The sequence below is a fragment of the Paramisgurnus dabryanus genome, chromosome 3 (assembly GCF_030506205.2).
Source record: "Paramisgurnus dabryanus chromosome 3, PD_genome_1.1, whole genome shotgun sequence".
Classification (NCBI taxonomy): Eukaryota; Metazoa; Chordata; class Actinopteri; order Cypriniformes; family Cobitidae; genus Paramisgurnus; species Paramisgurnus dabryanus.
In genome coordinates, this window is record NC_133339.1 from 8064900 (window position 1) to 8077701 (window position 12802).

The following is a 12802-nucleotide window of genomic DNA, read 5'->3' on the forward strand; positions in this document are numbered from 1 at the left end:
ATAAAGCATATATTTATTACCAATTTACTTCTAGTACACTTAATACAAATACATTAAAAATATTCTTAAGTTTAGCATATTTCTTTAAAATGTAATTAAGTATATATTTATTACCAATGTACTTCTAGTACACTTAATATAAATACATTAAAAATATTCTTAAGTTTAGCATATTTCTTAAAAATGTAATTAAGTATATATTTATTACCAATGTACTTCTAGTACACTTAATATAAATACATTTAAAATATTCTTAAGTTTAGCATATTTCTTAAAAATGTAATTAAGTATATATTTATTACCAATGTACTTCTAGTACACTTAATATAAATACATTTAAAATATTCTTAAGTTTAGCATATTTCTTAAAAATGTACTTAAGTATATATTTATTACAAGTGTACTTCTAGTATACTTTTAAAAAATATGTTTAAATGCAATTTAACGTATTTTTAATACACTTCAAATAAGTATGTTGGAAATACAAATGTATTATAAACATACTATTTGTATTTTAAGTATATTTTTAATACATTAAATACTACGTCTTTTTGACCTGGGGACTCTGTACCTGTCACAAGGTGACGATCTTTAGGGGCGGAACCAAAGTTAAGGAAGTTTGGGTTCCGGTAAGAAGAACACGGAACTTCCGGTAACGCTGCGGGAGGGAAAATCTGCGAATTAGACACAGCTGTGCCTAGTTAACGGGAGCGGTGATGATTGGAGGACACGCTGAGCAGGCCAGTATAAAAGGACAGTTTAAATCACAGTTAGAGGCTGGTTGTTGATGTTGTATTGAAGTGCTGGGTGTACTCATCGGGTACGTTGCTGGTAGCGGTCCGGCTCTCTTTCCCAGGCTGAAGCGGTGAAGTTGGAGAGATATTGTGAACCTTAAAGGTTGAAAGACGAACGGATGATATCGTAAACAAAGACACAACACAAGGAGAAGAACGGAGTTTATGTGAGTACAAACCTGCAAGTGAATTGTGGAAACGCTGGAAGAGACGCCCTGTTTGCAGGGTTGATGTTGCCTGTTGTGTGGACCAGAAGCAAAGGACAGTGAGACAACGAGTTCACGGTACTCGTGAGTATAATATTTTGTGAAGACGCTTTGTATACTAACCTGTCTTTCCAGTGGATACCTCCAGGAGAAGGAGGGCGGCCCTACCCCTAAGATAACGTGGTGGGTGAGCCGAGGGAATATTCGATGGAAGCTAAGCACAGCGACAAGACCATCAGCTAGGCCGTATTTTCCATCACCAATCGGACCTGGGCAAAGTGGAAGGAGCCGGGCATCCTTTGTGTACACTTGAGCGTGGTGGGTGAGTTTTTGTGCTGTGGAAACTTTCACTTTTGACGTGGTGCTGTGTATTGCTGTGTGTCTTGTCAGAAAAAACCCCGCCTTCGTACACTTTGTCAAAGGAAGACGAAGAGGTTGCCGGTCCTAGTGAAGTATATCTTAATATATGTTGTGAACACGCTTCAGGCCTATATAACGAAGCGGTGCCACGGAACGATCTCCCGTCCAGACGTTTGGGGTGTTTCTAAAGAACGGCGGTGAAGAACTGGACGGTTGGTGTACGTGTGAGTACGACTAAGGGTCACTACTGTTGATGTTTTTACCTACATAATGCTTACTGTTGCAGAGAGTGAGGTGTAGGAATTCCGCCGTCCCGTGGTCTCTACAAAGGGGCGCCCCTGCTCGGTATACGATCGCCTAACGGCAACCAGAGAAGGGCAGCGCTCGGCCTGGTGTGACGGTGCGACATATCCACCCCTCTGTGACCATCGAGCTCGTCGTGAGGGTCTGTCCCCGACGTTACCTGGAAAACTGCTTTTCAATCTGACCTATTGAGAGAAACCAATTGTTGTAAGTCCGCCGCCTGGGTATTATATTGGACCCCTTTCTAAGTCTGTTGATTACAGGGACGGAGAACGCACCGCACCGAAACGGAACGCAAGGAGGATTCCAGAAGAGAACGAACTGTGTGAAACCTGTACTTACAGCGAGCTGTAACCAGCAAAGAGGTGAGAGCAAACCAAGTCGAACTAACTGTGCCTTTGTGTCCCAGCCGTTTGCCTATGGAGAAAGAGAAAGAGAGTGAGCACCAAGAGAACGAACTGTGTGAAACCTGTACTTACCGTGAGCTGTAGTCAGCGAAGAGGTGAGAGCAAACCAAGTCGAATTAACTGTGCCTTTGTGTCCCAGCCGCCACCTGTGGAGCAAGAGAAAGGAAGAGTGAACGATACGACAGGGAACAGTAAAAGCACATGTGGAAAGCCCCCGTGAGGAGAGAAAAGGTACGCAGACAGGAAAAATACGTCAACACTCATTTTGCTTTTATTCTGCCTCCAAGAAGGAAAAAGGAGGGCGCCACGGATAAAAGGGACCAGTCAGGAGCTTGACTTCTATGCCCCCCCCCCTTTTTCCCGTCATTGCCTTGGCCGTAGCCCACCTGGAGGGCAGAGCCAGAGACTCTAATTTTAATTGCCCTTTCCCCATTTCCCCCCAAGTTCTTTTAAATATTTAAATAAATAAAGATTGTTTTTATACTTACTTATCCTCGTTGTTGTCTGGTCATTGGGTTGGCTTTGGGGACCTCCTCGAGGTGGAAGTTGAAAAGGGGCGTGGCTTTAGCCAAACCATAGCCAGCCCCTGGGTGTGACATACCTGTGGATATGGTGAGATGAGAAACATTTTTAAGTAATGCTTAAAAAAACTGACGCTGTCCAAGTGCTGAACCTTGCGGAAACTTTGCGGTTTGTAAATTCTTTCTCCTGTTTGTAACAACGTAACAAAGTATTTTTACAGTACAAACCTTTTCTTACACACTTGTAAATTATTTTTTGATGATATATTGGATAGCCATTTAAAGCAATTAAAAGCCTGCTTTTTTACTTCCATGACTAAATGAAAACGGGTTTTAAAGGTTTTAATGAAAAAATAACAATTTCAATACAAGTGTTAAACAACACAATTATATTTAACATTAATCTTAAACTGGGGATCTACTTCCTCCGCTTAGTTTTTCAGTTTCAACTGAGGGGTTCTACCTTTAACGCCTATTTAATTAACAAGCAGTCGGTGTTCATGCCAATTTGATTGTTTTAGAGCCTGATTTGTGAAAATTATATCATGAATATAAATAACAAACTACTTTTTTTACAGTTTCAGACGGACGTCGGTCTTTTTTTTATACTGCATAATCTCTCTATTTTTGCACAGTCCTTCCCGTTCACTTTGAACATTTCTCGTTGTGAATGAATGTTGATGTGCGTTTAAATACCTGTGTCCATAACTTGTTGCGATGACAGATGCGCACAGGCTGAATCTAAAACTAGTCAATTGTTTCTGACTGCAACACTGCATGTTCATTGAAAATAGCCGTTAATTAATATAATTAATAAATAAGTTAAATAAGCCGTTAAAACGTGTATCTGTCTTCCGCATTCACCGGCTTCCCAGCAAGCAATTTTGGCTAAAACAAGGCAAAATTTAGATTGTCAGTGAAAGTTTAATAGTGTGACGGGTCTCTTGCTTCCCCGCTACGGCCGGCCAGTGGGTGGAGCTGTACCTACATCATCTGCACCTGTGGCTCGTTATCTTTCATTATTTAAGTTTGGGGTTGATTGTGTTTGGAGAGAGATATCCGCTTGGGTTTCGTTTGGTTAATTTGTGTTTAGTTACTTCTTTATTTTGTAAGTATTGGTTTGCTATTTTTGTGGTTTCAAATACATTTGTTCCCTTTAAATTGTCAAAAAGCCTTATCAAGTTCAGTTTAATTATTACCTTCTTTAAATAAAAGATTAATAATTACTTTGGGTTTCACTGCGTCCTCCTTTTTTGTCATGACTTGAGCCGGTTGTGACAATAGTCTAATAGCCCAAAAATAGACTATGCGTATGTTTACAACATGTAAAAGAAATTAAAGCAAACACCTTGAACACCTGTTGCTTACATGATGGAATACAGTAATTCTCCAAGTTATTTTGGCAAAAGCGGCATGTAACCAAATTCAAGGTTATTTAGGGTAGAAGTGTGTTCCTATTGCACATAGCCGGACAATAGAGTCTCGGTTTTTGCTTGCTGTGTTAACATAATTTGACAAAACTTGAAGAAATTTACAAAATCCGTAGAATGATGATGTTTACATGCATGAAGCAAAGCACTGCGATCACTGCCAAAGAAGTCTGAATGTGAAATAGCTAATAATCGCGTTTTTTTATTTTAGTTTTAAATTTATAATAAAGGTGCAAAAATCATTAACACAAATATGAAAATACATCAATATTTTTTTTTTTTTTTGTATGATGTTCTAAATACAGTTTGAATTTAAATTTTGAAATTTAACATTGCATTTAAAAATACAACAACCGTTTATATTTTATTTTTCATATCATGATTTATAAAGGAAAAATGAATGGACGCAAAAGTACACGGACCGTCCGCAGTTGCTGTAGTTTCTTTCTTTTTAATCCATTTTTGAATGTCCATGGTGAAATTAGTCATTGGCATTGCAATTATACAACTTTGAAATTATGGAATGTTCGTAGCCTTCATTGCTTTCACATACCATCCTTAACTAAAATATTGCTGTTTTAGCTTATTATTCATATAGGAAGACAAAACACTACCCAAATGTGATTTTTAAATAGCACATTTTATCATTAAAATCCCATTCAACATTAATGGTCATCTGAGGGGGCGGGATAGTGCCCACGTTATACAGGGATTAATAAAGAAAAACATATCAATATCTTTATAGTGGCGGTACGCGAAAAGGCGTGATCATGTGTAAAATCGTGTTTAAATAAATAATTGTTATACAGAGGCTAGAAAGAAAGGGAACAACAACAATTTATGCCAAGGCTACAAAATACACAGTTAAAGAAACAAAAGTGCCCTCATAAGTCTTTTTTGATCTCCGGTAAGTGATGTCATGTGAAGGGGTGGGCCACGTGTAAAATCTTCTGATGCCGTTTTGTCCGATGCTGTGCGAGACCTGATTCCTTTTCATCTGATGTCTGACACCTGACATCTGAGGATGTCCTAAAATGTACACCGTACATAGGTTTATCCTCATCCAAATCATTTTGTGGCCACTGTGGACAGACTGCAAATCTTTCCTGGCTCCTCCCTCATGTTGTAGACCCTCATTGAATGGCCTGAATACTCATCAGTTTGACTCGCTACAGCTGTGTGTAAATCTCTTTTACTATGGCTTTAGTGGAAACACTTCTCCTGAATGTCTCCAGCACAGGAGCTTTATTTGCTGCTCTTCTGCTGCTTTTGGTTATTTATTTCTGCTTCAGGTCTCCAGAAGATGACCAAGAACCTCCAGGACCCAAACCACTGCCACTCGTGGGAAACCTGCACCTTCTGGACCTTAAACAACTTCATGTGAGCCTCTGGAATGTGAGTAGACTTTTAGATTTGTCAAATTAATTGTCCAGATGTTTCCCATTACAGTCCCAATAGAATGGGTTGGTGTCTCAATTGCGTCCTTAGGGATTTTTATTGAAACTATAGAGCTAATTTTTTTTTTAAGTCTTGCAAGTTTTAACAAGCGTGATATCGCATATTTGTAAAAATATTTATTCATTTTTAGTTTACTTTAGTTTACTTTAAATTTCTGCAGAAAGAAGTAATATTCATCAAATTTTGTCAATACGACTGACTTTAATATGATTGTAGGTTACAATACTATAGTTTACAAACATTGCAAACAAATCTAATTAGGCACCTGTCGTGACCCCATTGCCTTAATAATGCGTGTTGCTGCTATTGTATGTTTCTGTGACGAGAATTATGTGAGACGTAAATATAAGATGTGAACTTGAGCACAATTGTTCTGCGACTGTGCAGATTGAGAAAATACACGATTCACGCATTTACATGCATACTTTTCTCCTGATAATACCATCACATTTCGGAGTACACCAAATTTGCATTCGATCGACCTCAATCGAATTGATTAAGGTGTTTACATGAAGGCTTTTCAATGTGATTGAGCCATCAATATGATTACAAATGTTATTACTGTTGCAATTACCGTCGCAGTATTGATACCAGATCGCATGGGATTACCTTTCATAAGTAAGACTGAACAATAATTTTAGTTATTTTAGGATTTATAATATTATGTCATTGTAACTATATTACTTACGTGTAACCAAACCGTGTGAAAATCTGGTAAAAATTGAATTATTGTAGTTACACCTTCCTAAGTAGAAATAAATGCACGGGGAGCACATTTGGGACCCATCCAAGATGGCGGTCGCACTGATACGTCAGCATCAGTCTATGAGGCGTCTACTTATATAAAATCTGTGTTTCTGTACACATGTTGTCACGATGCTAATGAGATATGAGGGAGATGTTTCTTTTTGTAAGAAAGGCATCTGATACAAAGTCAAAGTATAGGTGAAGTGAGATGTTTGGTCAAAAGAAAGAAAAACAGTGTGAAAAGAAATTTGTGAGTAATTATAATAAAGATAAAAGAATAATCTGTCTAAATAGGTGATAATGTGTGCCCTATGCGGATCCTCTAAATGGGTCTGTGTGACATACAAAACAATAGAAACTATACAATGAATGGTGCTTAGAAGATGTGAATAAACAAACATTAGCATTGCATCACATGACATAGTTTTAAGCAATGTTTGAAAGAGTACAAAGAGTTTTGCTTCTTTGTATTTGTCACAGGGTGGAATGAAGCATGACTTTAAAACAATCCTAATGAAACACAAAGGTATATTTCTACAGAAAGAAATAAAAACTAGAGCACTTGTTGAACACTATTAAAAATTATTACAATAGGACTTCGGTAGCTACAAGCATGATTTCCTGATAATGTACAAATAAAAGTCTAAATGTTTTCTCATATCCAGCAGTATTGCATTTCGGTTGAGTTGGTTTGCTTCAGAGCTAACAGAAATGATACGAGGACTCATTCATGTACAAATTCATTGAGTATCTGAACTTATTTTCTGCATGTTTCATACAAAAATTGAGCATGTAAGTGATTGTTTTTATGAAATGATATATATAGATTATTTGAGGATCTCTGATTACCTCCCACAACAAAACTATTGAATGCACTCTGCATGTGACACATAGCTTGCATTGTTTATAGAAAGTAAATGTTTATCAGTGCTTTGTAATGTTATAATGTCAGAAAGATTTGCATAACGTGTTTTCCTTGCTCTTGTTTACCGGTTCAGTTATCCAAGAAATATGGGCCAGTGTTCAAAGTTCATCTTGGACCCAAAAAGATTGTGGTTTTGGCCGGATACAAGACGGTTAAACAAGCACTGGTGAACCAGGCTGACGAATTCGGGGAAAGAGACATAACACCCATATTCCAAGACATCAGTAAAGGACACGGTAACACATCACTTTAACCGTTTTACTGGACTATTAATTAAAAAAGAATTATATTTATATGTTTGTTTTTTGTTGGTCTGTACTTGCAGGCAATGCATACTAAAGATAGAGTAATATAGTATGGACTAGCTTTTGGAAACATATTGGACGAGCTAAACAAAGCTTTAGACAAGGATTGAATCCGTATAATTTGTATAACTTTGTTGTATGTACACTGTAAAAAAAATCAGTAGAAATTGCAACTGGGTTGCCGGTAGGGCTGCACGATTTGGGTAATTTTTCCCATTGCGGTTACTGATGCTAATATTGCGATGTGCGATTGCGATTATGATAAATGGTATCATGGGTCAACTTGATGGGTTTTAAGGAAAATCCACACACAGTTTAGGGATAATGCTAAAATGTGTATTTGTAAAACTAGAAATGTTTTCGTATTGCCACGTGATGTAGCAACTGCTCAGTGTCAGTAATCCTAAATCCAAAATACCGCCATACAACAGACGTAGAGTTTTTTTTCAGCTAACAGATCACTGTCAATCTCCTCTGCATCCATCTTCGCTCTGGTATTTCCGCGCTGCGCACACACAAGTGACGATGCACGCCACACACGTGCACGCCACACACGTGCATGCCACACGTGCACTGCCTTTTTTGTTAGTTTTTCTTTCTTTTTTTTATAAGCAAGGAAAATCATCAAACTGTTATCAGAAAGTTTGTGTTAACAAGTCCACACATTTATTTATTTAATATAATTGCAACATTTTGCTGTCATATAATCGCACAGACTGACATCGCGATTGCGATGCGATTAATTGTGCAGCACTAGTTGCCGGTAATTTACCGTAGATTTAAATTTATGTTATTTACTGGCAACATTTTGTTCAAAGTTAAATGAACATTAAACATTAAATCTTTGTCTTTACAGAGTAAAACTAAAAAACAGCATCAAGCAATACATTCCGAGAAACATAATCTGAAGCAAAAATCTGAAAAAGGTTTATGATGATTTCTGGTTCCCAGAATGCTTTGCATGAGGCTGTTATTGTATAGTTTTATTCTGTAAAGATAAAGACTTGTTAATATTTAAAATTTATTTAACTTTGAACAAACTCTTGCCAGTAAATAACATAAATTTAAATCTACGGTAAATTACCGGCAACCCAGCTGCAATAACATTTTAATTTCTACAGATTTTTTTACAGTGTAAGTTGAACTTTTATAAAAGCTCTTACAGATACCAGATTAACAAACAGTATGAAAATGTCATAAAACACAAAATAAGAGACGCTGTTTTCCTGCAGGAGTCATCTTTACGAATGGTGATAGGTGGAAAACCATGAGAAGATTTGCCCTCTCAACTCTTCGAGATTTTGGGATGGGAAAAAAACTGATCGAAGAAAAAATTATTCAGGAGACGCGATATCTGCGGGAAGTGTTTGAGAACTTTAAAGGTATATCGACTACAGCGTATGGTTCATAAATATGAATTTGAGTGCTGATGTTTAACAAAATCTGATCTTCGTTTCTGTATCTCTTGCAGGAAATCCTTTTGATACATCCCAGTCCATAAATTATGCCGTTTCCAACATCATCTCAGCTATTGTATATGGAAATCGTTTTGAATATGACGACCCAACGTTTAAAGAAATAGTCGACGGGGCAAACCATAACGTCCTCCTGACCGGCTCTGCTGCCATACAGGTTCCCATTTTTAAGTTTTCCTATAGGCAACACTCTTAGCCTTTGTATGAGGGTCAAGATTGTTTAGAAAGTTAAGATGTTTGTGGTATTTATATGATCACTTCTTAAAAAAGTAGTTTTTGTTTACATAGGGTCCCCTTACATGAAAGTCGCTGTATTTTAAGTCATTGTCGTCTTCTTATAGTACACACAGTAGTGTGAAAAGGTGTTGGCCCCTTCCTGATTTTTTTGCATGTTTGTCACACATTAATGTTAATTATTAATATTATTCAAAGCTAACACAACATGCAGTTTTTAAATGAAGGTTTTTATTATGAATGGAAAACAAAATCCAAACCCACATGGCCCTGTGTGGAAAAAATGCTGTCTGACACATTAAAGTTTGATGAACATGCAAAAAAATAAAATATCAGTAAGGAGCCCAACACTTTTTCACACAACAGTATGTGTTCAATATGTTTGAGAGCGAAACCAATTAACAATTTCCTCTAAATGATCAAGTAAGTGTAAGTCCCCGTATCATCTTATTATGAAAGAAACTGTCCAGGTAACTTTGGTGCATAATGGCCATTTGATTATGTTTCAGCCAAGGGTCTGAGTCAATAGTAAATGTCAAGCCTATGGTTTGAACCCATTTCTATGATAATGAAATGGCTGGTTGAGGCAGTGGGTGAGACAGTATGTTAATGCGATTAAGGCTTGGTGAAACTCCAGGATTGGGAATGAAAGTGTTACTTGCTTTGTTTAAAGTTGAGTGCTTTGTTTTCTATTTAGGGGAATGCCCCTCTTGATCCAGATTTGGTAATGTTTTGCAATCCAGGATTAAACCATCTCACTTTTGTCCTGGTTTTTCATAGCAAAATTGGATTGGGTCACCCTATTCCAGATACACTTTTACAGATTAGCAAATCTGGATTACTACTTAGGCTGTATAAGCAAGTGAAGGTAAGGGTGTACTGACCAAATGGTGGTTTTAAAGCTTTAAATTTGATGCGAGCTGCTATAGGAAGCCAGTGTAACTTGACAAAGAGAGGAGTGACGTTTTCATTTAAATTAAATTGTATTTTTTCACAAATATAGCAATTAAATTAACTTCTTACCTTTTGGTCTGTGTAGTTGGTTGCAATTCGCAATCTCTATGCTAGATTCGGCTAAAACACATTACACCTTTAAAACAAATTCTGTATGTCTGTCGTAACATGTATTTACTATAAAGCTGCATAATTGCAAAATTTGCATAATTGTTCTGTAAATTTTACAACAATGCAGAATTGTGAAAAGCCAGTCTGATCTCCTGATGTTTATGTTGTACTTTATCGTGTTGCTCGACCTGCAGATCTACAACGTGTTTCCAGTGCTTAGGCCGTGGCTGAAGACATGGAGACTGCTAATGGAACGTGTGGAGAGCAACCATGCTGATATGCAGATGCTGGTGGATCGCTTACGGGAGACCTTTAACCCTCTCGACTGCAGAGGATTAGTTGATGCCTTCTTCATCCAAAAACAAAGCTTAGAGGTAGAATATCATGGATTTATATACCAAACGTCTAAGTTAATATATGTATGTTTAAAACTAATTTTCACTCAAAATAATATTAAAGCATGTTTTTTTGTGATTTTAACAGAAATCTGGAGAAAATGATTCGCAATTTAATGATCTGAACCTGCTCATGACTGTGGCCAACCTGTTTGCTGCCGGTACTGACACCACCGGCACAACGCTACGCTGGGGTTTACTGCTCATGGCCAAATATCCTCACATACAAGGTCATAGCTGTTTTCTTTACAAAAGTGAGGAAAGATGTATGTTTTATATAAAATGTCTCATTGGTTTGAAAGTTTTCTGTGTGATCTTCTGGGTCATAGATCGGGTTCATGAGGAAATTGACAGGGTGCTTGGCGGACGTGAAGCGGTTAAAGAGGAAAGGAAGAATTTACCTTACACAGACGCTGTCATCCATGAAATCCAGAGACTGGCGAATTTAGTGCCCTTGAATCTGCCACATAAAACCAGCTGTGATGTGAACTTCAATGGATATCTCATCAAGAAGGTACGTCTTATTCGTATTGTATATTATTCACACTTTATAGTGTGCTGTCCAGCTTAACTTATCTGTCATTAGTTTATCTTTAAAAAATCTATTTGTTTTTGTATCCAGCCAAAATTAAGGCTCCAAAACCCCCAGTATTTATCACACTAATGTAGTCTGTGTTTTTTTCTGAAATCTAGGGGACGTGTGTTCTGCCACTGCTGACGTCTGTTTTGAGAGATGAGAGCGAGTGGGAGACGCCCAACACTTTCAATCCTGAACACTTCCTCAATGAGAACGGTCAGCTGATCAAACGTGACGCCTTCATGCCCTTCTCTGCAGGTAATAAACTTTACAGTGTTAATAGCAGCTAGTATATACGTCTTGTGTCTGTACTGGAATGCTAGCAATATCTATACTATATTTAAAAAAATCTAAATGTAAGCTCAGCTCAAGTGCATTGCCTCAGTATTCGATTTAAGTCAAAGCTTATTAGGGTCCCCTAGCTAAGCCCCACCCCCAGCCAAGCCCCCCTCATTTTATTTGAGCGATTAGTATTACAGAGACTATCATTTATTATTAGTTGTGCATGATTTCTTCTGCTTTCCCAGTAAAATATTTTGTGTCCATTTTGACTGGGTGGACCAGCCGTCAATCTGAGTGGGTAGCCTCGCCACTGTTATGAAATAATAGTTTGAGAAGAATAAAAAAACCTAACCTTAAAGATTACTCAAGATTCTTACCACCACTGAGGTGAAAATAATAATAATAAAAAAAAATGTGCACTTGCGAGTTTATATTTATTTCATACAGAAATCATTTGAATTAGTTTATTGCGAATAATGGACAGTATAGCTTTGTGACAGCGCAACCTGAGAATTTTAAATTGATGTAGTATTTTAATTTCAATATAAAACAGGGGACCCCATTATTTATATTTTTGTGCATTATGGGGGCTCCCTCAAGAATTAAAGGAGGTCCGGGACCCCCCCCAGCCCCCCTCATTTCGAACACTGCATTGCTTAAAACTGAAACATGCAGTATTGTTGGAAAATTTAGTATACCCATTAATACCGAAAACGGTGCACATAATGCAAATATAGTGCAGGCTGTACATACTCTAGTATGTCATTACAAACACATTCCCTTCATTTCTCTCAGGACGCAGGATTTGTTTAGGAGAGGGTTTGGCCAGGATGGAGCTCTTTCTGTTCTTCACTTCTCTTCTTCAGTGTTTTCACTTCAATCCTCCACCTGGAGTCTCTGAAGATGAATTGGATCTCACACCAGTTGTGGGTCTCATATTGAATCCTTCAGCTCACAAACTGTGTGCAGTCAGTAGGGCAGAAAAACACAACCTCAAATTATAAATAAAATAGCAGAATAACTAGTTAAAAGTATACCTCATGATTGTAAAACATAAAGACTATTATATTATCTCATTGACTTTTATTGTACATTGAAATGGCATTATTCTTTGTGTATGAACTTGACCGTTATGAAAAGCTATTCATTGATATAAACGGCAACATGTGAAATGTATTTAGCCTGGATTTTTGCGTAATTCGACCCCGGATAGCAATAGACTGCTTGGCGGATCTGCATAGCTTTGCTGTATTGCAGTCTGTTGTCAGGGTCGGACATTAAATTGCTTCTGTAACTTTTAATATATGAATTGAATATA

The 12802-nt window shown here is 37.4% G+C and overlaps 1 protein-coding gene across 1 annotated transcript; it reads left to right on the plus strand.

Annotated features, from left to right (window-relative positions):
• The first annotated feature begins 5199 nt into the window (after positions 1–5199).
• On the plus strand, positions 5200–12802 carry LOC135734231 (cytochrome P450 2K1-like). The gene is made up of 9 exons (XM_065253151.2): positions 5200–5416; positions 7225–7387; positions 8689–8838; positions 8928–9088; positions 10425–10604; positions 10714–10855; positions 10955–11139; positions 11319–11460; positions 12280–12802. The coding sequence occupies exons 1-9, from the start codon at positions 5219–5221 to the stop codon at positions 12486–12488; spliced, it is 1530 nt and encodes a 509-aa protein (XP_065109223.1). The 5' UTR covers positions 5200–5218; the 3' UTR covers positions 12489–12802.

Bases quoted from the DNA above. Each gene is read 5' to 3' on its own strand.
- LOC135734231 (XM_065253151.2), top strand. From the start codon at position 5,219: ATGGCTTTAGTGGAAACACTTCTCCTGAATGTCTCCAGCACAGGAGCT. The intron at 10,856-10,954 runs GTCATAGCTGTT...TCTGGGTCATAG, and splicing joins CAAATATCCTCACATACAAG to ATCGGGTTCATGAGGAAATT. The intron at 11,140-11,318 runs GTACGTCTTATT...TCTGAAATCTAG, and splicing joins ATGGATATCTCATCAAGAAG to GGGACGTGTGTTCTGCCACT.